General features: G+C 43.9%; 1 protein-coding gene across 6 annotated transcripts in view; it reads left to right on the top strand.

Annotated features, from left to right (window-relative positions):
- MAP3K20 (mitogen-activated protein kinase kinase kinase 20) overlaps positions 1 to 26,957 on the top strand; it is a 1,120,268-nt gene that overhangs the window by 599,203 nt on the left and 494,108 nt on the right. For all 6 annotated transcript variants that reach the window (XR_013608752.1, XM_078681552.1, XM_078681553.1 and 3 more), the window contains one exon: positions 14,224 to 14,330. Coding sequence is in view for 5 of the 6 variants with exons in the window: in XM_078681552.1 (XP_078537678.1) it covers positions 14,224 to 14,330 (107 nt within the window). In the remaining variant the exon portion in view is untranslated. The remainder of the gene's footprint in view (positions 1 to 14,223; positions 14,331 to 26,957) is intronic.

Raw genomic sequence — 26,957 nt, 5'->3', positions numbered from 1 at the left:
GTGGGGACAGAAAAGTTGCACGCTGGAGTTTATGATTGCGGGCATAAGTGCTAGGCTTTTTTTTCGCGAAGAGAATTAGGCTATGGGTGATCAATCCAACCCAAGAAGAGACTACAAGAAGCTAAGGATTACTGCATTACCTTAAAAACGGGACCTCAGTGGGTAGGTTACCGCTACAACGGCGAACTGCATCCGTGTGTACTCGCGGTGCAGCCGCTGGATGCCCGTAATGGAGAAAGGGGCTCGACGTCACCGACCAATCAGAGAGTCGGAAAGGCGTGTGCGCTCCAAAGCTCAGGGAGCGTCTAAGATAAATTCAGTTTTGAGTTTGGAGGGCAGGGGGGGACTCTAAAGTTACCATATGCCGTTTATGCGCATGGAAGGCGGCCGAGGCTAGAGGTGGGCTCCGGAGTAGCTACGTGGTAGGTTAGACTGTGATATCGAATTAAGCCACAATTGCGCCAGTGGTACAAATGACAGTAATCACAAGGCAGTCATAATTGCACAACAATATAAAAACAGTTATATACGGGTGGTCATGGCAGCAGGCATCAATTGGTAAGTTTGGAATTGTAGGCATTAAACTATAGCAAAATAAATGTGAAAGACAATAAATAATGTAACTACAATGCTCAAATTTTGCCCAGAAGGGCGCTTTCTGCACAGAGAGGGGGGGGGGGGGGGGGGGGTTTGAGAAGGAAACAGGCTCTATACTGATATTCCATGTTCATTCTGGACACAGTCCAGTCATCTGGGAGAAATTGGCGTCGAGTTCATTCAATCCTCTCCTTATGGTCTGAAATTTCTGCATCCACTTACATTCTCTGGTGTTGAGGATAGAGGTCAGATTGCCCCCCCCGTGGTCCCAGAGAGACTTTTTCAATTACTAGCCAACGTAGCGATTCTGGTGTATGGTTTTTTTCTTGGAAATGTTCAACCAGGGGTGCCCCCGTCGTGGAGCACCGGATTCTGCTGCAGTGCTGGAATATGCGATTTTTGACTTTTTGTATGGTTTGTCCCACATACATGAGGTCACACGGACGGGCACAGAATTGCATAGATAACCCCGCTAGAGTTGCAATTTGTCAGAGACTTGAGATTGATTGTGAAATTGTTATATTGTATTTGTTTGGTCTCCCAGCACATCGGACATGCTTTGCACGAAGTACATTTGAAATGTCCAACAATTTCAGGTAACTTCCGTAGGCTCTGGATCGTTGGTGCCTGTGGAGTCTCCAGCAGTGATCGTACCACCATGTCTCTGACGTTTCTGGCCTTTTTGAAGGCGTGCATGGGGGGTTCAGGGACTTCGAGAATGTCAGCTACCAGGCCCCAATGTTTGTTGACACTTTTTCTTATAATGTTACTCTGAGTACAGAACGTGGTAACGCATATCATGCGTTCATGTGAGGATGTTCGCTTCTTGGGTTCAAGTAGGGTTGATCGGTCCTGGAACCAGGCTCTCTTGCGGGATCGCTTCACTAGACGTTTAGGATAGCCCCTGTCTATCAGGCGATTGATGAGTTCATCTGATTCCTTAAAGAAATCTTCTTTGAGAGAGCAATTTCTGCGAAGGCGCAAAAACTGTCCGAAGGGTAGGTTGTCCCTCAGTCCCCTCGTGTGGTGGCTGGAGTAACGTAGGAGGGAGTTTCTCTCAGATGGTTTGCGGAAGAGGGTGGTATATAAGTATCCATCTTTCTCCTTGATGCTAATGTCTAGGAAGTCAATCGACTCTTTATCCATATGCATCGTGAATTTGATGTCTTGAGATTGGTTGTTAAGCCAAAGTAGAAAAGCATGGAGGTTGTCTTCATCACCAGTCCATACCATGAGAACATCGTCGATGTAACGATGCCAAGTTGTGATCATCTCCCTATGTGGGTTGTGTGGTCATGAGGGATGTCTTCAAAACCATCAACAAAAAACAATATGTGAAACAGAACATCAGCGGTGGGGAGAGGAGCGCACTGGAAGCTCTGAGAAACAACAAGTCTGTGGTAATAAAGCCAGCGGACAAGGGTGGCTCAATAGTTATACTGGATGTGGATGACTATAAAGCTGAGATTCTATCCCAACTTACTGACGGTGTCAGCTACAGACCGACGACAAGGGATCCCACCAGAGAAGTACGTAAAGACATTGTAACTATTACAACAAAAGCCTTGGAAATGGGATTCCTGTCCAAGAAAGAGTTCGAGTACCTCAACGTTGATCAACCAAGGACACCCACTATATACGTGCTACCTAAAGTACACAAGAACCCCAGCAAACCACCAGGGCGACCCATCATATCTGGTTGTGGCTCATTGATAGAACCACTCTGTAAGTATATTGATGCATTCTTGAAGCCAATAGCAGAAACCACTCCAACGTACTTAAGAGACACTATGCAAGTCATCAATCTCATCGACCAGAAAACATTTGACAAACAGAACCAAATCCTGGTAACTATGGACATCGTCTCACTTTATACCAGCATCCCACAGAGACCAGCTTTGGAGTGCATGAGGAGAATACTCAATAGACGGGAACAACCTATGCCGGTACCCACGGAATTTCTGATTGAATTGCTGGAAATTGCAATGACCAAGAACTTTTTCATTTTCCAGAACAATTACTACATACAGAGTAAAGGAGTAGCCATGGGCGCTGCCTTCGCCCCGGACCTGGCTATCCTTTATATGTCAGAATTCGAACAAGACTGCATCCTCTCACCACACAACCCACATAGGGAGATGATCACAACTTGGCATCGTTACATCGACGATGTTCTCATGGTATGGACTGGTGATGAAGACAACCTCCATGCTTTTCTACTTTGGCTTAACAACCAATCTCAAGACATCAAATTCACGATGCATATGGATAAAGAGTCGATTGACTTCCTAGACATTAGCATCAAGGAGAAAGATGGATACTTATATACCACCCTCTTCCGCAAACCATCTGAGAGAAACTCCCTCCTACGTTACTCCAGCCACCACACGAGGGGACTGAGGGACAACCTACCCTTCGGACAGTTTTTGCGCCTTCGCAGAAATTGCTCTCTCAAAGAAGATTTCTTTAAGGAATCAGATGAACTCATCAATCGCCTGATAGACAGGGGCTATCCTAAACGTCTAGTGAAGCGATCCCGCAAGAGAGCCTGGTTCCAGGACCGATCAACCCTACTTGAACCCAAGAAGCGAACATCCTCACATGAACGCATGATATGCGTTACCACGTTCTGTACTCAGAGTAACATTATAAGAAAAAGTGTCAACAAACATTGGGGCCTGGTAGCTGACATTCTCGAAGTCCCTGAACCCCCCATGCACGCCTTCAAAAAGGCCAGAAACGTCAGAGACATGGTGGTACGATCACTGCTGGAGACTCCACAGGCACCAACGATCCAGAGCCTATGGAAGTTACCTGAAATTGTTGGACATTTCAAATGTACTTCGTGCAAAGCATGTCCGATGTGCTGGGAGACCAAACAAATACAATATAACAATTTCACAATCAATCTCAAGTCTCTGACAAATTGCAACTCTAGCGGGGTTATCTATGCAATTCTGTGCCCGTCCGTGTGACCTCATGTATGTGGGACAAACCATACAAAAAGTCAAAAATCGCATATTCCAGCACTGCAGCAGAATCCGGTGCTCCACGACGGGGGCACCCCTGGTTGAACATTTCCAAGAAAAAAACCATACACCAGAATCGCTACGTTGGCTAGTAATTGAAAAAGTCTCTCTGGGACCACGGGGGGGCAATCTGACCTCTATCCTCAACACCAGAGAATGTAAGTGGATGCAGAAATTTCAGACCATAAGGAGAGGATTGAATGAACTCGACGCCAATTTCTCCCAGATGGCTGGACTGTGTCCAGAATGAACATGGAATATCAGTATAGAGCCTGTTTCCTTCTCAAACCCCCCCCCCCCCCCTCTCTGTGCAGAAAGCGCCCTTCTGGGCAAAATTTGAGCATTGTAGTTACATTATTTATTGTCTTTCACATTTATTTTGCTATAGTTTAATGCCTACAATTCCAAACTGACCAATTGATGCCTGCTGCCATGACCATCCGTATATAACTGTTTTTATATTGTTGTGCAATTATGACTGCCTTGTGATTACTGTCATTTGTACCACTGGCGCAATTGTGGCTTAATTCGATATCACAGTCTAACCTACCACGTAGCTACTCCGGAGCCCACCTCTAGCCTCGGCCGCCTTCCATGCGCATAAACGGCATATGGTAACTTTAGAGTCCCCCCCTGCCCTCCAAACTCAAAACTGAATTTATCTTAGACGCTCCCTGAGCTTTGGAGCGCACACGCCTTTCCGACTCTCTGATTGGTCGGTGACGTCGAGCCCCTTTCTCCATTACGGGCATCCAGCGGCTGCACCGCGAGTACACACGGATGCAGTTCGCCGTTGTAGCGGTAACCTACCCACTGAGGTCCCGTTTTTAAGGTAATGCAGTAATCCTTAGCTTCTTGTAGTCTCTTCTTGGGTTGGATTGATCACCCATAGCCTAATTCTCTTCGCGAAAAAAAAGCCTAGCACTTATGCCCGCAATCATAAACTCCAGCGTGCAACTTTTCTGTCCCCACAGTAAGAAGCACTTGATTCTCCCGGGCGTGAGGAATGATCCCACAGCGGACTCCGGTACTATGCTATTGAGCACGTCTCACAAGTAAGTCCCGACCTAAGCGTCCTCTTACCCCTGGCAATTTTTTCCAATACTAGCGCCCTGATGTTTAGTGCTAATGTATTTCAGATAACCTTGGGAGCTGTGTCATGGCCCCTTCTAAGACGGTACAGATGCCGACCGTCCTCTGATGTAGGTACTACCACATCCCCGCTTTCACCACTTTTAAACGCACAATCACCTATAGTCATTAAAATAAGTTTTTACCTTGCCCCATAGGCTCTCCGTCCTTCCTGATGAAGACCCCAACATGAGGCTTGAAGCAACCCTTTAGCGTAATCAGGGGTCGAAACGTAGAACTACGCCTTCTTCTCCTCACACCATAGGATTCAAATATGAGATTGTTTCTCGCTCTCTATGTGTGATGAACTTTGGGAACCATTGCTTACTAATCTGATTGTAAAGGTTTTTTCAATTGCAACATGATGCTATAAAGATGTCACTACACCTTTACCGTGTCCCCCTCACTTCACTCACCCCTCCCCTCTTCACCGAGAGCACTTGTTTGAATTAATGAATGTAATGATGTTACAATTACATGGTAATGTTTATTATCTCTTCAAAATGAACTTTTGGCTGCAATTTGACTGAAACTTTGCATGAATAAATGCCAATGAAGTTGAAACGAATAGTTTAATTCTGTGAATAACGCACTTTAAAGGAAATTACATTGAAGTCGTTGATTGTGTGTTCAACCAAATAACTGGCTTTCTAAATACTGTTTGAATAAATTCTAACTCGGACCAACCCTATTTTGTATTGCCTCGCATAGTGGACACAGCCCGGGGAAATGAGTGATGGTCAGCGTGCCATTAAGAGTGTGGCCTGACCATCAATGCGACCTGACAATCCTTTGGCGGATGAACCACCAGGTCACAGGTTTACATTAGTTGAGCCAACAGTTGTTCTGCTTGTGTACACCTGGTGCTTCTCCTAAATACAATTTGAGCTGGGGAACTGTGAATTAGAGGAGGTGGAAACATCGCTGATTTATGGTGGACCTTCCACTGTACCAAACTCTAAATTTGGCACAAGTTTCTAGTCCAACGTCAGAGTCAGTTTGAGCCCAGGTAATGCTAAATATATATGTACCATTCACCTTTTCCAAACCTTTCAAATATGAATTCTTGCAAATCTTGCCAGGTCCAAAAACGATCACCTGCATTTTTTAGACCTGCCCTTAGCCAAGACCTTTTGATTAAAAAAAAATTATAATAATATTTACAATATAGAGGCTTATAGCCAGCTTTCTTCATCCATTTACCTGTTGGTGTGTCATTCGCGGTTTGCTTCCACCCACTACCGCATAGAGCATGGGGCAGGGAGTCAGCCCCCTTCAGCCACTGGATGACTTCACTTTGAGTGACTGTATTTTGCCCTTTTCAAAGAGCACATCCCCTCACATATGTCTAGTTTTCTTCTGTGACAGGTTTTTTGTTTACAAATGTATTACTTTGATTTTGCCTTTGTGTTTAGCGTCTGATGTGACTTCAGGACACTATACCAGATGTGAGCACAGGCTACATTCCATGGTTTATCAGTTGTAAATGTTGTAGATTCTTTTTGGAGTGACCCTTATTTACTGTTTGAAGGCTGGTATTTCACAGCATAACACATTGCCTCCCCTTGAAACTGTTATGTATTAATTTATCCAATGCGTCATATTATAAATGTGAATTCATAAGTGGGCAATTCTTCAGAACCTGTTTATTCTGGAATTAATTTCACCAGTGGTTCTTTAATAAATGTTTCCCAGAAAGAAAACCTTTAGCGTGTTTTATTTGCAGCACTTGTAACATTATTATTGCCTTCTTCCATTGCTTCTTTCTTTCTTTTATTCTTCATTTTGTTGTTACTTTATCTTTCTTTCCTTCTTTCTTACTTCCTTTGCTCTGTCCTTCTTTATTCATTTTTGTATTCTTTCATTCCTTTCATCCCTTCTTTACTTTTTTTATCCATTCTTTCATTCCTTTCTTTCCTTTCATTTCTTTTTTGCTTTCCTTTTTATTTCATTCCTTCTTCCATGCTTTCCTTTTTTATTTTATTCCTTCTTATCCTCCTGTCTTGCTTTCCTTTCTTCTTCCACTCTATCTTTCCATTTTTATTTCATTCTATAAGTCCTTTCTTTCTTTCTTTTCTAATTTATTTCATTCTTTCATTCCTTCTTTCCTTCCTTCTACTTGTATTTTTTTAAAATTTCTTCTTTGTTGTTTTCCTTTTTTATTTCATTCATTCTTTTCTTCTTGTGTCTTTTCTCAGTTCTTCCTACTTACTTTCTTTCTATTCCTCTTGCTTTATTTCCTTCTTTCTTGTTCCCCATCCTTCTTTTTTGCTTTCAGTCCTTCTTTCTTTCTTGCTTTTCTTCTTCCCTTCTTTCCTTACTTCTCTCGTCTTTCTCTCTTCTTTGTTTTTGCTTTCTTTTTTTTTCTTGCTGTCTTTTTATTTCTTTTCTTTCTCTCCTGCTTTTATTTCTTCTTTCTTGCCTTCTGTCTTTCGACCCTTCTTACCTTCCTTTCTGTTTGTCCTGCTAACCTTCTTTCTTTTTTGCCTTCTCCTTCTTCCTTGCCTTCCTTCTTTCTTTCCTTCTGTCTTTCTTGCTTTCTTTCTTTCCTTCTTTCTTGTCGTCCTTTCTTTTTTCTTTCCTTCATTATTGCCTTCTCTCTTTCCTTTTCTTTTTTTCCTCCTTTCTTTTGACTTCTTCACTGCTTTCTTTCTCCCTTTTTTATTTCTGGCAAGAGGCTGACATCCAATGGCACAACCGTTGGCTTTTTTAGGGCTGTGTTAACCAAGACCTTTTGATTTTGCTAACATTGTGTATGACTGTCACTTTTAGGGGTTTTCCACCACACTTTATCCATTAGTCTGTGATGTGTCATTCACATTTTTCTCCAACCCATTCAAGCATGCATCAAAGGGCAACACGTCACCCCACTTCATCTATTGGCTGACTTCCCTATGAGTTACAGCATCACTGGTCTGTGGTTGTTTTTAGATTGACAAACTCCTAAGTTTCGCAAAAGCCATGACAAAACAACAAGAATTGTCAAAATAATGGCAGGTGACCCCATACATATTGGCTTTGTCAATGCTTGTTTTAAATATTTTCAGTCACAGGGTTTGACTGTTCCAGGGCCTCAAATCATGTTTGTGCGTGTGTCCCAGTATATTCTAGATCGTCTATGTACATAGTACATGGAATAAAATGCTACATAATCATGGTGCTATTTTTCATTTAATAGAAAAGTTAGATCCGATGTCAGCAACAAGACAGAACACCAGAGGGGTCGTCTGACATCTGTGCTTGAGGCAGGGCCGGCTCTAGGCTCACGGAGGCCCTGAGCAGGGAGTGTAGGTAGGGGGCCCGAGGCCGCCAAATCCCTGCCAGAGGCCGCCACGCAAATATGTATCTAAGGATATATATTGGCCTGACGGCCCCTGGGGTTTGGCGGCCCTGTGCAGGTGCACAGCTTGCACATGCCTTAGGCCGGCCCTGCTTGAGGCCATGTGTTATTAAGATCTTGGGAGAATGTGCTTTGTTGTCTTTCAAGAGTACTAGGGCCCTTAACCCCTTGGCTGCAGCGGTAATTCTGACGCGGCACTGGGGGAGGGGGGGTCGCGCGGCACTGCCATGCTTGTAACGGAACCACTCCGTCACGAGCCATGGGCAGACTGTGCTTATGACGGAGTGGTTCCGTCACGACTCCGCTTACTCACGAATTCGTCCGTACAGGCGGGCAATCAGTGCCGCGTGGGCGGAGCGGCCGCGGCATGACGGAATCACTCCGTCATGAGCACACGCCACCCGTAGCTCATGACGGAGTGGTTCTGTCACAAGCATGGAAGGGGTTACAGCTGAAGCATACATGCCTACTTTCTTCAGTTTAATCCAAAGGAGGTTACAATGGCCCTCGGGTAGTTGCCAGTAATCCATTTATTCTGCTCCAGATCTTTGCACTTTTGATTATGAGTAACAATTGATATATTTTTGATGTTTTTTGTAAGTTGACATTGTTGGCTCCTTAGTAGATTGCATTGCAACAGTTATTTACAAGCCTGAAATTGTAGACTAAATTGGAAAGAGAGGTGGTTCTTTTTGCTGATCAAGATTCTGCTACGATAATTCAAGTCCTTGATGTTATCAATCATAGAACAGTCTTTTCTTAACGGAGTCCCCTTAAAGGGGACAGTGTTTCACCACACCACTTAACCGGAAATATGGCTCTGTCGAGTGTTGGCAAACATCTTGCCATCAGCATCCCACAAGCTTTGGCAAAGCTAGTGGTTATGGCGTTGGCTTCTAGCCTTTTGAATTTGTCAATGCTTGCTTTGTCATAGCTTTCGCAACATTTTTGTGTTGGGGAAACTGCTTGGGCCCTCATCAAATACAAACAAGCAATGGTTAAGCCAATACATCTGGCTTTGGCTACCAGACTTTTTTTTGTGTTTAATAAGCTTTATTAACAACAAGATTGCAAAGAAACAAAATACAGTCATTACGTTTGAAATACCAATTGGTGAGAATAATAACAATACAGCAGAGAGGAAAGCAGTTTACAGTTTTTAACAAGAGCTAAGGGAAGGGAAAAAAATGGTACTTAATAGTACTGAGGGTCGATTAACATTGTATGATAATATAGAATAACTTAAATGATTGGGATATCTAAAGGGTTAGTATAGTGGCAAAAAAACCATTGAAAAAGAAAAAAGAGCAGAGAAAATCAATTAATGGAGGCTTAAAGTTTTCATGTCAAATGCGAAGTACTTGTCGCTTTGGAACCTTATTCATATAAGAAGTTAATGGTAACCAAAATAAGTCTCTATTTATATGCGGTTTACATGAAGAAGCAAATGCAACATCCAACCTATGATAATGGCAAACATTATTCCACCAAGCTTTCATTGAATTTTTTGAGGAGCATATCCAATGTATTGTAATTTGTTGAAAAGCTAAAGCTAACATGAGATCAAATAAACCATGTTTACAGGAAGTTAATCCCAAAGTGTTAGGGAGACTACCAAGAAAAGTAATACATTGGACAAGGGAGATTGTAAATTGAAAATTAGCAAAATGCGGACCAAACATGTTTCCAGAATGAGGCAGTAGGAGGGCAAATAAAAAGAAGATGCAATAAATCTGCAAAAGGGTGGCCACAGGACCAACTCACAGAATTAATTGAACGAGAAAAAGTAGCAATAGATATTGGTGTGTGGTATAGTTGGCTACCAGACTTTTGACGTTGTCAATGTTTGCTATGTTATAGGTATGGCATTAGCTGTCTGTCTTATCACTTTGATAATGCGTGTTTGGTTTTTTCATGGGTCCTGCAAAATAAAACACATTTAAAAGGGCGTTATCTGTCTGAAAAAACATCAAATGTGATACGTTTATTACAAAAAAAACATAGTTTTCAATACTAAATTACTTATGCTGGAAATCATATGCAAATACAGAGGGTCAAAATCAAATGACTCACTGACATTAGCCACGTTAGTATTTGCAGGAGTACATCTGTGAATAAGCGACTTTAGTGAAGAAAACACTTAGCCAAAGAATGTCCATTCTATACTCTCTTCATTCTTTATGAGGGATGCAGTATGTAGCAAGACTGTGGCTGGTGTGGAAGACTGTACTTTGAAATTGCCCATTTCTTTCCCACTGGTTATCCTTTCCTCCCTGTAGAAATTCCCCTACAGTACGGGGCCCAGCCCACTGACCTCTTATCCCAAACCTCAGACGCCTCTTATTCTTATATCCTGTTGGGGGCAGCAACTTTTCATGCATCTCCCCCAGCTTCCTCACATTTTGTAGCTGTGTCACCTTTCTGTGCATTAAAGAAATTGTCTTAATGCCGAAAAAATGCAAGTGCCTTGGGGTGCACCAGCTGCAGACCCTTCAGAAACATTTATCTCAAAAATAATATTTCAGTATTCCCTTGAGGACATCCTGGCCCCAAAAACATGAACATCATTTTCCTTGTAATGTCCCTCTCCCTGTGCCTATCTGCCACTTAAAAACTCTCAGACGCCTGAGACTGTCATCTGGGCCAGGCATTGCTGCCCAGTCCCTCGCAGCATATTTGTGGTCCACTTCTGTCTGTCTACGCTGGGTCTTTGCTGTGTGTCACTGGCCAACTCCTGTAAGCCGACCTAGGTCCCTGTAAGGTGCAGAAGACTACCCACCTCACCAGTAGAGCGCATAGCATAAATAATATAAAAACTCTAGTAGTATGTTCTGGGAGTGACACCGGCGTCAGCCTCCCATTTAGTTGTCCCCTAAGCTGCACCCAGCCATGGGGGGTGCCTGTTACGTGACCATTATACAATGCAGTGGCAGGATAGCTCTCTACAAACCCCCCTATGGCCACAACTAAAATGACCCTTTTCTACTTACATGCAAATGCAAAGCATCAATGTTTTTGTACAGTTGGTAACCATCATACCCCGCCAGATGATAGCCACGTCTTACCCATCTCCCTTGTCCACAAAAAGTTCAGTGCGTGGCAGGGTCGAATTGGGACAAAAAATAGGCTTGGGCACCAAAATTAAAGTGGCTCCCTTTAGTGAAGCAAATGGCTAAAAAGTAGTAATATCAGGGAAATCAAGAGGAAAAACCGGCCCATCTGGCCATAAAACTGGCCTACAGCTGCTAAAACAAGCATTTGCAATGCAATAGGTCTCGCAGTTACGAGAGTTTAAGCTATTGGCATTGTAAATAACAATGCCTTTTGTTTACATTTTTAAAACAAAAACAAAAATAAAAGGCATTATTACCTGCAATGTCAATAGCTCAGACTCGCATAAATGCGAGACCTATTGCATTGCAAATGCTTGTTTAATTTTGAAGACAGCTTATCGTATTTTAACATGATGTGTTGCACGGTTTACGTTATGTTCAGACCTTGACCACAGCAGGCACTGAGTACACATTGTCCATGGAGGATGCGAAGACATGCACACAGAAAGCAAGGTGGGGGCTGGTCCCAGAGAACTAACCAAGCTATGAGACTTACATGTCTATATTTACTTAACGTCATGTGCAATTGTGCTGTGTGGAGACACATTGAAACACTCAAACTTTACCTGCACTGTTTGAGCAGTGCTGCGCTAGGAAACAACCAAACATGACACACCGAAAATTAAGGCTCACCAACATGTCTCTACTTCTTGTCACACAGATTGAAACTTCCCGAATCCCGGCTCATTCCCTGTGTAACTTGTTTTCTTGAGGCTAAATTTGGCAGGGTTGACATTCACTGCTCCACATCAACCCTTAAGGCTAAACAAATTAGAACCACATTTGAAATCTGTAACATCAGGCAATGTAAGACAGTTAGAAGGATGAAAAGGCACGACAAAAAGGGAAATGCACATTCATTAAAGCATTACATAAATGAGGTCAGTCCCAGACAAATGCCACTTGTGAATCAATGTATTCAGATGAAGGGTCTGTCCAGGGGATGCTTCCGGTCCGGTTTCGACCACCACCACATCCAGCATCAAAGGAAAGGTCGGGTGCCCAGGACATCACAGCAGGGCCGCTGCAGGAGGGTGCGAAATCACTCCTCCCACATTGCTCGAATCAAGCACAGAAAGGAGGCACATCCCGGGCCCTCCTCTTCTGGTTACTTTAGCAATTCCAGTTTCATAATCAAAGTGTGAGCCGTATTTGTCAGGCTTGTCCTCACCCAGTCTGTCTTGCCAGGACATGTCATAACTAGGAAAGTTAAAGAGCGCCATGCGCGCGTCCTGCTCAAATGCCGCATGCTAACACCGCCATACGCGTGCACGTCTCCTGTCCTCCGAGTTGTGCTAACGCCGCCGTAAGCGTGCACAACTCCTGTCCCCTTTCGGCCAACAAACTGACGACAATAGATCTTGCCAAGGCGAGCAGCGCATGCGCTGTGTCGCTAGGCGAGACATAAAAATAGGCCCACATACTGATCTGTCAGGCCAGCCCATCGGGCACTGTCTGATTGCCTTACAGGCCAGTCCGACCCTGGTGTGTGGCCATTGCATGTACACGCCAACCCAATATGTATTGTGATGTTTGCAGATTTTGTGAATATATTAGGAAGATCCCAGAGGAAGAGATATGCACCAAAAAGAATCACAGCCTTTACGAGATAGTAAAATGTTCATTGTCAGCAAAGTGGCTCCTTTCATACAGGCAGCAATAATCTGGGGAGGGAGTCTGCATCCTTTCAATCTCTTTTGAATATTTTCCCAATTAAGAAGGAAAACAGTAATTGTAGATGACAGCAGTTCAGATACTTTTTGTATTTTTTTAACTTGTGAAATAAACAGAGGTTCTGTTTTTAGACTGCAGGAGGCACTTGAAATCTGTCCTGGGAATAGCTGCTGTATTGTTCTGCATGTTTTCCACACTTAACATTTAAAATGCCGTTTTTAATTGCTTCAACTATAATTTGTGTAGCAATGCTATAATTAAAAGAAACACGAAGGAAGAATGTGTATTTATTTCCATCTTGTGAATCTAGATTTGTGTTAATGCCTCTGTTTTGTCTGAGATCCCATCAATAAAAATTGCACTTTTCAAAATGGTACACTTAATTCCCCTTTCTGATTTTAAAATAGGACGACCACCATATCCGGCCGTTCCACAGAAGGCTCACAAAACGTGCACTTATTTAAAACCAGTGTATTCTCTTGACTCCTTGACCAATGCTGCACAAATCGGCTGTGTCCACTCTCCAGTAGGCGTGTGTACGGTCAGGCAATGCAGAGGCAAGTTTCTCTATAGTGGGTGGTGCAGATCATTGTCACTTCAGAAGCACCTGCAAGGGTGTCAGCCTCCCTCAGCTCTATGATTGGTACCTGATGCAAATGAGGTCCACCGCCCCAGAACTTTGGCACCAAATGGCAATTAGGTATCTTTGTGCTGGTACCTCGAGGGGGAACAACTTTCATGGTCGACCAGCATTTTACCATTCCACATCTGATAAAGTGAGTGTCCCAGGAGCTTTCTCCGAGATCTACCAAAGAGTGTAAGAGGGCCAGAAGACCTCATCATCACGTTTGTACAAGAAGAGTATGAGAGGAGCGACCCTCACAGTGGTGCGGTGCATAGCCCACCTCCAACAAATAGGATTGATTATGTAGTATAAGCCATGCAGTTTCCTCAATTAACTGTTCAGATGTTTTAAAAATAACACATGGATGGGCATGAATCATAAGGAAAGAATAGACTTGTGAGCCAGAATTTTAATAATGGTATGAACTCCTGTGTTACTCGTTAACTTAATGCTTGTCTTTGACCAAGTACAGCTCTATGCTATAGAAATACGATATGAAAACATACATACACACACAACACACACACACACACACAGTTTTATGAAAGAGGCAAATTTATGTGCATCGCATCTTCTCAACTAACAGACTATCTTTTAGGTATGAACAAGAAATCAAGTCTCTCTACTATGACGGTTCCACTTACTGTATGACTGCATTGACTCCTTTCTGCCATTTTTGATTTCAGTAACAATGTCTGGTCTTCTCTTTTCCAGAAAAGGCCATCTTTCAAGCAGATAATTGCAAACCTGGAATCAATGTTAAGCGACAGCAGACTCCCACAAGAATGCAATTCCTTTTTACACAACAAGGCAGAGTGGAGGTAGGGTTATTGTAAAGTTCAGAAAATAGGACTGCATGAAAGGAATAATAATTGCTAAATAATTCTAATTTGTTTTTAAAAAAGTATGCAAATTAGTACATGTATTGTAGGGCATCAGAAGATATATTTGAATTAATAATGTAGCTATCGTTAACTGCTGCATTCTTAAAACTGGCCAGTACAATTATAGAAAATTATGATTTGCTTGCTCTTAGAAATGTTAACAGTTCCCGTGTGAATGGTTCTCCGGAGCGATTCTTTAAATTCTTCCTTTTTCGGACTTTCATCTTTGCTTATCTATCAGTGCTACATGTAGTTTAGCAAAATATGTCACATGCATGGGCTTTGATGTGAAGAAGACATCACTGCCCCCAAATCGATAATTAAAAATCTAGCCGTTCGCCTGGACCAGACTCTTACTATGAAAAATCAAGTAGTGTCTACCCCTGGCACCTGCTTTCATATGATGAGTCTGTCCATCACCCCCACTTTCAGTGCGGAAAACCCTAGTAAAGGCACTAGTGATCAGCCGTCTGGACTGTTTATTGTGAACGAATTTGCCATCTCTTCTAATATTTCTGCATTTCTTCATATTTCATCTAAAGCAACAGGAATTCTGTGTATGTGTATAAAAGCTGTAAAGACCCCAGAGGTGGTGAAGACAGCCAGCTTTGCTCTGTTTCATTCTAGCGGTGATGTTCAAAATGTCTTGCTGCTGGTGAGTTGTATCCTGTATAACAATTCCTCGCCATTCTAAGGGCAGCCATGGGAAGGCTTGCAACCCACAGAAGAAATATGCATGACCTACTTGGGGGTGGAATGTAAGAAATAACTTTCCATTGAGACTGTATTCAAAAGGAGGTTAAATCACATTTGCTCTGGCCAACATAAGTACCAGAAGCATTTGCTCCACAGTGCTCCAAAAGGAATCCTCAGTCATTGCAAGATGAGTCACATCTGGCATATATATTATAGTTGAAATGGTTTTTGAACTTTTCAGTGTCTGGGAGAGACACCATTGCACTCTGGCAGCCTATGCCCAATATTGAAAAGATGAAGGCAAGTGTCAATAAAACTGATGGGCAATCTGTTCAATGCCTTCTCCCACATTCACAGGTCTGTATGTACAAACCCATCAGGAAGAAGAGTTAATGGTCTGTCTGTACATTTCCAGCAGCAACACGTAGGAATCACCCTAGTAAGCAAAGGAAGGTGCAGCACAGTTCAGTCCTGGAATAATTCCCATTCTGCGGACAGGATGTACCCTACCATGAAGCAGATGCTCAAATCCGCAAGGAAATTAGCATTCCAGGCTCACTAAGGGATCCAGTATCTAGGAGGGGAAGGCAGCTTACCTCCAATGGAGGCAATAGCGATGAGAGGCTGTGGGGAAGCATCACACAGTGATGGTGGAGCAGTCGAACGAGATGAACATAGAGGCTTTGGTCTACTGTTCAGTGATGAGGTTGCAGCAGAAGTAGTCTTGGCCGTTGGTCCAGGGCCAGGTGTAGACCATAAAGCAGCAGAAGGAGCACCATTGTCTCTAGGTAGAGCAGCCCGTGAGATCAACGGATCCAGGTAACCAGACCATGACATTTGATAGCTGTGTTGGTGCTAAGCAGGATATGATAAGGTCTGCATCAACAAGCCTGCAGTGCACTCTTCCTCTGGAAAACCTGAACGTATATCTAGTTGCCAAACTAGACAGAATGGCAGGCCTTGATTGGTTACTCAGGTAAGGTAGCTCACACCTGAGACTGGAAATTTTAAAAACACTGTATACGCATTCTGGAATATTGTAGGACTGCGCACCACTGTAAGTCTAAACAAGCATTTGCAATGCATAAGGTCTCGCATTAGGAAAGTTTGAGCTATTGGTATTGTAAATGACACATTTTTTATATATGTGTTGGTTTTGAAAATAGCAAAAATAATAGCTTTGTCATTTACAATGCCAATAGTTATAACTTGTGACACCTATAGCATTTGTAATGCAATATGTGTTGTATTCACGTGACTTAGATGTATTGATATTACAAATAACAATGGCTTTGAATTTTTTAAATAATTAATACTTAAATAAAAGTTATTGTAATTTATAATGGCAATAGCTTAAACATTTGTAAATAACTTTTGTGAAGAATATGTTCAGTGTATTTTATTGTGACGAAAATCCAAGAACAGAAGTGAAATACTAACCTCTTTTTGTGACATTTGTAATAAAGCTTGAAACATTGAGAGATCATATTTGACCCAGTTGTTGGTAAATGGTTGCACAGATTGATGCTGTGGTGGGGCTGAGAGATGTTGTGGTGGCGACTAGTGATGCTGTGGCATTCAATGATCCTGTGGTAGCGCATAGTGATGTTGTTGTGCCCCTTAGTGATGCTGTGGTGGTGCTGAGTGATGCTGTGGTGATGCGATAGATAGAGTGAGTCGGATAGATAGATAGAGTGAGGGCGATAGATAGATAGAGGGAGGGCGATAGAGAGATTGAGTGAGCGAGATAGATAGATAGATAGATAGATAGGAGTGAGGGCGATAGATAGCTAGACAGATAGATAGAGTGATGGCGATCAGTATCTAAATAAATAGATAGAATGAGGGCGATAGATCGATAGAAAGATAGATAGAGTGAGGGCGATAGATAGATAGCGTGAGGGCGATAGATAGATAGATAGATAGATAGATAGAGTGAGGGCGATTAGATAGATAGAGTGAGGGCGATAGATAGATAGATAGAGTTAGGGCAATAGATAGAGTGAGGGCGATAGATAGAGTGAGGGCGATAGATAGAGTGAGGGCGATAGAGTGAGGGCGATAAGATAGAGTGAAGGCGATAGATAGATAGAGTGAGGGCGATTAGATAGAGTGAGGCCCATAGATAGATAGAGTGAGGGCGATAGATAGACAGAGTGAGGGCGATAGATCGATAGACAGATAGAGTGAGGGCGATAGATCGATAGACAGATAGAGTGAGGGCGATAGATAGATAGATAGTTGTGTGTGTGGTTGTGTGTGGTGGTGGTTGTGTGTGTGGTTGTGGTTATGTGTGCGTGGTTGTGGTTGTGTGTGTGGTTGTGTGTGTTATGCTTTGTTTTTCTATGTTATGTTATGCTATGTTTTGTTGTGTTTGGTATGTTATGTTTTGCTAGGCTATGATATGTTTTGTTTTGTTATGTTATGCTATGTTTTGTTATGCTATGCAATGTATTGTTTTGCTATTCTATGCTTTGTTTTGTTATGCTATGTTATGTTTTTTTGCTATCCTATACTTTGTTTTGTTATACTATGCAATGCTTTGTTGTGTTTGTTATGCTATGCTTTGTTATGCTATGCTGTGTTGTGTTGTGTTGTGTTTTGCTATGCTATGCTTTGTTTTGCTATGCTATGTTTTGTTATGCTATGTTTTGTTATGCTATGTTTTGTTATGCTATGCTATGTTTTGTTATGCTATGCTTTGTTATGCTTTGTTATGCTATGCTATGTTTTGCTATGCTATGCTTTGTTTTGCTATGCTATGTTTTGTTGTGTTTGATATGCTATGTTTTGCTATGCTATTATATGTTTTGCTATGCTATGTTTTGTTATGCCATGTTTTGTTATGCCATGTTTTGTTATGCCATGTTTTGTTAGGCTATGTTTTGTTTTGCTATCCTATGCTTTGTTTTGTTATGCTATGCTCTGTTTAGTTTTGCTATCCTATGCTATGTTGTGTTTTGTTATGCTATGCTATGTTGTGTTTTGTTATGCTATGCTATGCTATGTTTTGTTATGCTATGTTTTGTTATGCTATACTATGTTTTGTTATGCTATGCTATGCTTTGTTATGCTTTGTTATGCTATGCTATGTTTTGCTATGCTTTGTTTTGCTATGCTATGTTTTGTTGTATTTGATATGCTATGTTTTGCTATGCTATTATATGTTTTGCTATGCTATGTTTTGTTATGCCATGTTTTGTTATGCTATGTTTTGTTGTGCTTTATTACGCTATGCTTGGTTATGCTGTGCTTGGTTATGCTGTGCTTGGTTATGCTGTGCTTGGTTGTGCTGTGCTTGGTTGTGCTGTGCTTGGTTGTGCTGTGCTTGGTTGTGCTGTGCTTGGTTGTGCTGTGCTTGGCTGTGCTGTGTTTTGCTGTGCTGTGCTGTGTTTTGCTGTGCTGTGTTTTGCTGTGCTGTGTTTTGCTGTGCTGTGTTTTGCTGTGCTGTGTTTTGCTGTGCTGTGCTGTGTTTTGCTGTGCTGTGTTTTGCTGTGCTGTGCTGTGTTTTGCTGTGCTGTGCTGTGTTTTGCTGTGCTGTGTTTTGCTGTGCTGTGCTGTGTTTTGCTGTGCTGTGTTTTGCTGTGCTGTGCTGTGTTTTGCTGTGCTGTGCTTTGCTGTGCTGTGTTTTGCTGTGTTTTGCTGTGCTGTGCTGTGTTTTGCTGTGCTGTGTTTTGCTGTTCTGTGCTGTGTTTTGCTGTGCTGTGTTTTGCTGTGCTGTGTTTTGCTATGCTGTGCTGTGTTTTGCTGTGCTGTGCTTTGCTGTGCTGTGTTTTGCTGTGTTTTGCTGTGTTGTGCTGTGTTTTGCTGTGCTGTGCTTTGCTGTGCTGTGTTGTGCTGTGCTGTGTTGTGTTGTGCTGTGCTGTGTTGTGCTGTGCTGTGTTGTGTTGTGCTGTGTTTTGCTGTGCTGTGTTTTGCTGTGCTGTGCTGTGTTGTGCTGTGCTTTGCTGTGTTTTGCTGTGTTTTGCTGTGCTGTGCTGTCCTGTGCTGTGCTTTGCTGTGCTGTGTTGTGTTGTGTTTTGCTGTGCTGTGTTGTGTTGTGCTGTGCTGTGTTTTGCTGTGCTGTGTTTTGCTGTGCTGTGCTGTGTTGTGCTGTGCTGTGTTTTGCTGTGCTGTGGTTTGCTGTGGTTTGCTGTGCTGTGCTGTCCTGTGCTGTGCTTTGCTGTGCTGTGCTATGTTGTGTTGTGTTTTGCTGTGTTGTGTTGTGCTGTGCTGTGTTTTGCTGTGCTGTGCTGTGTTGTGTTTTGCTGTGCTGTGCTTTGCTGTGCTGTGTTTTGCTGTGTTTTGCTGTGCTGTGCTGTGTTGTGTTTTGCTGTGCTGTGTTGTGTTGTGCTGTGCTGTGTTTTGCTGTGCTGTGCTGTGTTGTGCTGTGCTGTGTTGTGTTGTGCTGTGCTGTGTTGTGTTGTGCTGTGCTGTGTTTTGCTGTGCTGTGCTGTGTTTTGCTGTGCTGTGTTGTGTTTTGCTGTGCTGTGCTGTGCTGTGTTTTGCTCTGCTGTGCTGTGTTGTGTTTTGCTGTGCTGTGCTGTGTTTTGCTGTGCTGTGTTGTGTTGTGTTGTGTTTTGCTGTGCTGGTAAGGGTATGTGAGGGTGTGTGTGAGGGGGTGTGAAGGTGAGGGTGAGGAGGTGTGTGAGGGTGAGGAGGTGTGTGAGGGGTGAGGGGGTGAGGGCGTGAGGGTGAGTGTCTCCAATGAATGTCACTGCTTGGCCTTCTTTGAAAATGTTCAGTGCTGCAAATAGAGCATGCCGCCCTAATTATCACAGCATGAGGCCCCAAAGATATAATTATCACAGCATGCAGAGAGCCGCCCCACGCTGCTGGAGCACTCAACTGCACATTAATTATAGTTGAGTGCTCCAGCAGCCTGGGGCGCCTGTTGACATGCTGTGATAAGTGGGTCTCATGCTGTGATAATTGTTGCGGCGCCTCAGGAAGTAGAGTTTCATGCTAGGATAATTGGTCCGGCGGGCTTGCAGCGCCTGACGTCCAACAAACGTGCACAAGCTGCTCAACCTTGAAGCACGTTCACAGACCTGGGTCGGCTCGTGCCCAGGTCTGTATCGGGCTCGTTCACAGCTGTTACTCCCTTGACAGGGAGGAAGGTGACTATAGTCTCGCTGGCGGGAGCGCTTCGCGCTCCAACGTCAGCTCGACCTAAAAACGGGGTGTTGATGGGATCTGTTTTGTATTTTGGGAAGGGATCATTCTCAAGGATTACAGAGCTAATGGCAAAGCATTGGGCCATTTTAATAGGGTCTCCAAGCACATCTTAGCTATCTTGTTCTTCATGGTCTCACTATTTCTTTCTACTTTACTTTACCTACATACTTGGGATAATAAACACAATAGAAATGCTGCCCAATCCCTGCGGCCTAACAACTGCCTGCACTACCACAGACACAATCACTACTGATTAAGCTTGGCACCCCGAATCTGGGCATACATTTTGGAGTAACCTTTTAGCAACTGTAACAGTATGTGCAAACCAAACGGCTACCCTTCCACCCATCCTGAAAACATGCACACCAGTTCAAGGACAGTGAAATAGTTTGCACATTTGGGCACCTGAATTAAATCAATCTGGGTGTGCAAGGTGCAAGAAGGCACTCGCCCCCCCCCCAAAGGGGGTGGGCGAGAAGTAGGGGTTGCCTTAACTCCTTTTCTTACATTGTATGACAAGCATTTGGCACAGGATTGCCATTATAAGTGAGATATGGAAGAAAGGAAGGGCACATACCTGTGGGTTGCAGTGGCACGTATCATGCCATCTCTGCTGACATAGGCTGCTCCATGATACAACCTGATGAGGTTGGGGAGTAGAAATTTCGGTGCAACCACGAGCCCAGTGTTGTCTTTCTATACCCTCTCGGATCTCTTTTACATTGTTGTTTGATCCAATCTTGTTTCTCAATTTTTGGTGGCTTGCTCCTGCAATTAAGATGAATCTTTCAGAGTGGGTGCAGGAAATAAATCAGCTACCAACATTCATAGCAACATCAGCAGTGTTAGACAATGCAGCATTCTTAGCAGCTGAATTGGCTAGGTTATTGGACCTTGAAACGTCGCCACGATGGTACTAGTGGACAGTGTGCTTCGCCACCTTTTCTAGCATTTGCACTTAAAAGATTGACAACATATTGTCCATTTTTATAGGGGTACTTGTCGAGTTCATGAAACCTCTATACATACTAAGGAGCCCAAAGTAATGTGTTACTCCAAATATATAATTTGAGTCTCTGTACACGGTAACGGTATTTTCTTTGGCTAGGACACACGCCCAAATGAGAGCAATAAGTTCTGCTACATGGGCAGATTTCACAGTTGGTAAGTTGGAGATTTCCACTATTTGCTATACAATACAAACAGCATAAACAGAAACTTAAGTATTTCATCATGATCCATCTACAAAATTAGTTCATTCACATTCGTTGAGAGGTGGATCAGTCAAATCAGTATGTGGCTTAGTAACATGAGCAGTAGTTAAAACAGTCATTCGAGTCTCCATCCTCACTGGTGGGCACTAGAGAGGTAGAACCCAGGCATGGGCAGCAGATGGAACTGCTGTGGGAGGCAGGCAGTGACAATATTTCATACCAACGCAGTCTAGTTTAGAGAGATGTTACATCAGAGTGAGGTGCAGCAGTAGTTAACAGAAAAATCAACGCAATATTTCAAGAAGCCTCAAATATTTGGGGCAAGCACCACAGAGCGGAGAGAGCCCAGCTGCGACTGGGTCCAAAACTGAAGAGTAATAGGCTATAGGCCGTTTTGATCCATGTTGCTTTGTACCAAGACTTCAAATGTAAATCCATTTTGTTCATGGAAGTACAGAGTAAAATATATGCATTTCTTTTTAAGCATCTTTATTTCTAATTGTGTAGTCCAACAGGACTGCCAAACAGTGCAATAACAAACAAACAGCAAAACAACTGCCCCATGCACAGCAGTATACTCAGTTCAGGATTTGTTCCGGATATCCCTCCAGCTCTCCCCAGCCACAGCTATGCAGTAGAACTGCTCATATTGATAATTTTCATTTTTATTTCTGTGAAGTGGACCATTCTCCTCTTGTTCATCCCAGATTATGTCGGTCATCATCCAACTCAGGGTTGTCTACTATTTGACTCATCATACCTGCCCACTCGCTTAGATCCTCCTCCACCTGATCATCTGTTCTATCCCCTTTTAATTGCAACTCTTCTGCCATGGTCCGTTCCAACATATCTGTGGTCCATTTCAAGATAGTGGGACCAAATGTTTGGCATCATTAGCCAACTCTAAGGAGGGGGCAGATGATTTTGGATGCAGGAGAGAATGGTAGCAGGGTTGGGGACCACAGGAAAACAGGATCACCACATTATTATTAGCCCTAATGTCTTGTACCAACCTGTACTCGTTGGCTTTCCCTGCCTTATGTATCAGAACTAGACCTGGGCGGAGTTCTGCAATGCAGAATTCTGCCCAGTGGCAAAAAAACTCTTGCAAGTGGTGGAGTGTGGTAAGTCGCGCTACTCGCGCTGTTTTTTAGCTTCAGGAGTTTATCCAACGCAAGTGGCACCACGCACAATGGAAGAGGGCACTGCTTCTTTCTGTCGCTTGAGTTGATGTTCTACTCGAGCGACAGCTTCCTCAACATGAGCAGCAGGTTTCTCAACATGAGTGGTAGTGACCTGCTGTGACCGCCCGCGTGAGAAAACTCGCTGGGAGGTGGTCTAGCATATGATTATCCTTGCTCACTCTCACTAACTTAACGTTGGCGAGTTGTGCGAGAGGAAAAACTCCACACCGCTTCGCTGAGTTTTTCGGAGCTCTACGCGAAGTGCAGAGTGGGCATAACTCTGCCGGCGGTGCGGAAATCGTCACCCACCCCCTAATAGGGACAATCAGGCTGCTGCATCAATTAATAAGCGGTACTAGAACCCCTTGCATAATCAAACCTGCTATTAAAGAGCAGATGCCTTCCTCTACCACTGGTTTTATTGGGTACAGGTTTGCTTTTTTTCTGTGGGTTCTCCTTCACTTTTACAGGCTCAATTTGATGAATCCCACATTGTTGACCCCTGTGGACACTGTGTAGATGGGAACTGTGAACGCATTTCTATTAAATCAGGGGGCATGACAACTGAATTTGCTTTTTCAGAATGACTCAAAAGTTCACATGAGTACCCCAGCACCTTCCTCTTCTGTCTTTGAGGTATTTTTAAAAACAGTCCTTCTGGGCTACAGCACACAAGGCAATTTGACTTTGCATCCTTCGCTGCATTCAACTCCTCATCATTCTCAGGGGCCAATCTTGGCCATGGTGCATTCTCCACCAGTCTGTCTTTCACTTCACTTGCTACTATCAATCACAATAATTGATTCATACCTAGCCAATTAGGTCTATACCTGGCCAATTAGGACTGAATGCCTCACACACACTCTGAATTTGCTCTCAAAATGGAGTTTGAGTTTCCGGAATGTTGGGGAATTGTTTCTTTATGTTCATTAACCTAAAGGGGTCCTTAGAATGTGGACCATAACTCTAATCTGGCTGCTGAGTAGTCCCTTTGAGGGAGAAGTATGGAAGAGCATGGACCCTCGACATCACTTGGGGGGTAGGGGGGGTAGGAGTAGAAGGCAGCTGTGCAGTTTGTCTTAAGCTTTCGAGAGTGATCATAGGACTTACCTCCCAACAAGCCCTACCCCCGGGGGCAGAACGTGCACATGTTCTAGACTGATCCACAGAGGTGAAGTTAGCCTCCAACCTGGTCGTTTTGCAGTCAATCACAACACTCACTTACGTGTTACATCCTTGTTCCCCAGTTACTGACATCCCACAGACACTCATCCATTTCAGGATGTTACAGCCGTTGCACCCTCAGCCCCATTGGCCGGCCTGGGAAACATGTTCAAATGATCCTCCTCCTTTGTGTCCTTGCTTTCTTTGTTCTGTGATTTAGTGATCATGGGGAAAAGATATGGAGGAGGCAGAGTGACTGGAGCATAAGACCTGACTCTGACCCTATTGTGGCTAATTTGTTTTTCCAGTTTCTCCTGAGTATCTTTCACACTCAGGACCTGGCATTCTTGTTATCCAGTATTAGGGTATCTTTCATAGATTCACATGCCTGAATCATTCCCCATCGTCGAGGCGGGAGTCCCACGGTAAAATATATACAATAGCAGTGCCTAAAAATTTCTTGTAGTAGGCTGGCAAAGCCTAAAGGCCTAGCTAGGCCCAAAACTTAGCAGTCTATCTACCTCATTATGTAAAAAGACCTGAAATAATAGCCTCAGCCAATCAGCTGTCCTCACCCTCTAGAACCTTCCTAGCTCAGGCAGTTCTCCTCAGATTTTCACCGCACTTCGTGTGTAAGGGAGTCTCCCTGAGTGCCTACTCAGTTTTTGTCTCTTTTTCTTCAAAATGTCCGAAAAGAAGGCTCTTTTCAAGGCTTGTGGAACCTGGTATAAGAAGAGGGTCTATTGTCTGCACCCCTCACATGTTGTGAAGGATTGTAGGATTTGCCGTACCTTCCCTTCAAAAACTATCAGGGATAGAGAGGCAAGGGTTCTTTTGTGGTTAAAATCATCTTCCACAGATGATGAGGACAAGGCCTCTACCTCCAGCAAGAGAGCCAGACCCAGGGAGAGCTCTTCTCCTGAGAGGAGGAAAAAACTTAAACCCTCTCAAAGAGTCTCAGAACCCTCAAAGAGTGCATCGTCTCCTTCAAGACCGTCCACTGTGAGTACAACCCAGACTAAGACTGTTTCTCTGGTGTCTATTCATACTGCTACCTTGACTTCTACCTCAACTTCTTCTGCTACGGTCACCACTTCGTCTATTACTTCTCCTGGTGTCTTCAAAAATGTTGTCGTCGCCTGTGAAACCTTGCACGACGAAGGGCCAGTTGCCGTCAAAATCATCCTCGACTGTCCCGTTGATGATGCCTCCGTCAACGAAGGCCCCGATGACGAAAGCATCTGTCCCGTCGACGCAGGACTCGTCGACGAAGACACCATCGACAACCTCGTCGACGAAGAGGTCGTCGACGAAGACACCATCGACGAAGGTTTCGTCGATGGAGACACCATCGACGGCCCCGTCGACGACAACATCAATACCGTCGACGACAGTTTCGTCGACAGAAAAGCCGTCGACAGTCCCATTGACGATAATTCCAATGACAACGGGTTCGTCGTCATCGACTGCTACGAAAGCAATGGCATCCGCTCATCTGTTGCCCAGCACACCTCCGACAAGGGTGCAATATACCCATTTCCAAATGAAAACTTATCAGAGGCGAGACTACTCTCACATTTCTCCACTCTTACCATCACACCTTTTGGAGACATATGTGGAGGATGATTCGGATGAAGGTGAAGAGGATGAGGGACCTTTTGGGGTTGCCCGTCACCCTTCTCAATTAAATATCAAATGTCAGGAGGAAGATGAGGACGATGACCAAGGGCATTATGCAAATGAAGACTTGTCAACGCCATATCATTCGCCCCATACCAGACCTCCTCGATCAGAGGACACAAGTCATCTGCCATCTACTTTAATTCAAGACTTACAAGCTATGTTGGCAGACTATCGCCAGAGATTTCCTCCAACTTCAGTTGCACCTTGTGTGCCGCCTGCTCCAGTTGAAGTCCCAAGACCTCCTTCACCGCGAGCGTCATTGTCACCAAGGCAGGATACTGGCCCTACACCCCAAGGTGACACGGATACCTCTTCTCATGATGAGGATGATGGCAGGGAAGAGGGCAAATTGCCGGATAATACACCTAATGATCCGTGGGAGGATTATGTCATTCCTATGCCTTCACCGCCTGTGCCACGCCCGTCAGATTCTCCGCCTGAGGATATTGGCGGATTTCATAATATTATGCAACGTGCGGCTAATAGATTTCAATTGTCTGTCACAGTTGAGCAGTCTGACTGCTTTTTGCATGACTTTAAGGAGGGGTATCGCAGAGTTACCAGAGCTATCCCCATTATTGATTTCATATGGAAGGAGGGCCTCAACATCATGAAAACGCCCGCTTCCATTCCGGCAGTCCTTCCAAGAATTGAGAAGAATTATCGTGCGCCATCTGATACTCCATCTTGTTTAATAGGACACCCTCGACCAGACTGTCATCTCCCAGGCAGCGCAACAGAGGTCCAAGAACCCTTCCGCTCCTATTTCAACACCACCTGACAAGGAAGGCAGGAGACTAGATGCCATAGGGAAAAAGTTCTCTGCAAATGCAGCAGCCTCCATTAAGGCAGATAATTTGTTAGCTATTTTGGCCCGTTATGATAGACAGATGTGGTCAGATCTGTCTGAGTTCCTTGATCTGGTCCCTGAGGATCGTCAACAGGAGGTGCGCAGGATCGTGCAGGAGGGTGAAAGGGCGGCTTCGGAAATCATTGATTGCGCCCTTGATATTTCAAACACCAACTTCAGGCAATTGGCGGGGGCAGCAGTCCTCAGGCGTCAAGGTTGGCTCAGGGCTACCACCTTCAGACCTGAGGTCCAAAATCTTGGACATGGCGTACGATGGGGATTCCCTTTTTGGAAAACACATCGATGACGCTTTGCTTGCAATTAAAACGGATACAGACACAGTTAAATCCCTAGGTACCCTGCAATACAAGAGAGGGTCCTTTAGAGGAGCAAGAGGCCGTGGTTACTCCTCCAGAGGAAATTATTCCAACCAGCAAAATCGACAGTACCAGTCTCAGTACAAACAACCGTACTATCAATCATCCTACAGACAGCCTGCCTCTGGTAGTTTCTCTCGTCAAGGAGGGAAACGGCGCTCAAACAATCAAGGGCGTGATTCCAACAAGCGCCAATGAGCTTTGCCGGACGTCAGTTATTCATCCTCCCCTTCCCGTGG

Source organism: Lissotriton helveticus, chromosome 3_1, assembly GCF_964261635.1.
Source record: "Lissotriton helveticus chromosome 3_1, aLisHel1.1, whole genome shotgun sequence".
Classification (NCBI taxonomy): domain Eukaryota; kingdom Metazoa; phylum Chordata; class Amphibia; order Caudata; family Salamandridae; genus Lissotriton; species Lissotriton helveticus.
Note: the sequence above shows the minus strand (reverse complement) of the source record. Positions and strands in the feature narration are given on the sequence as shown.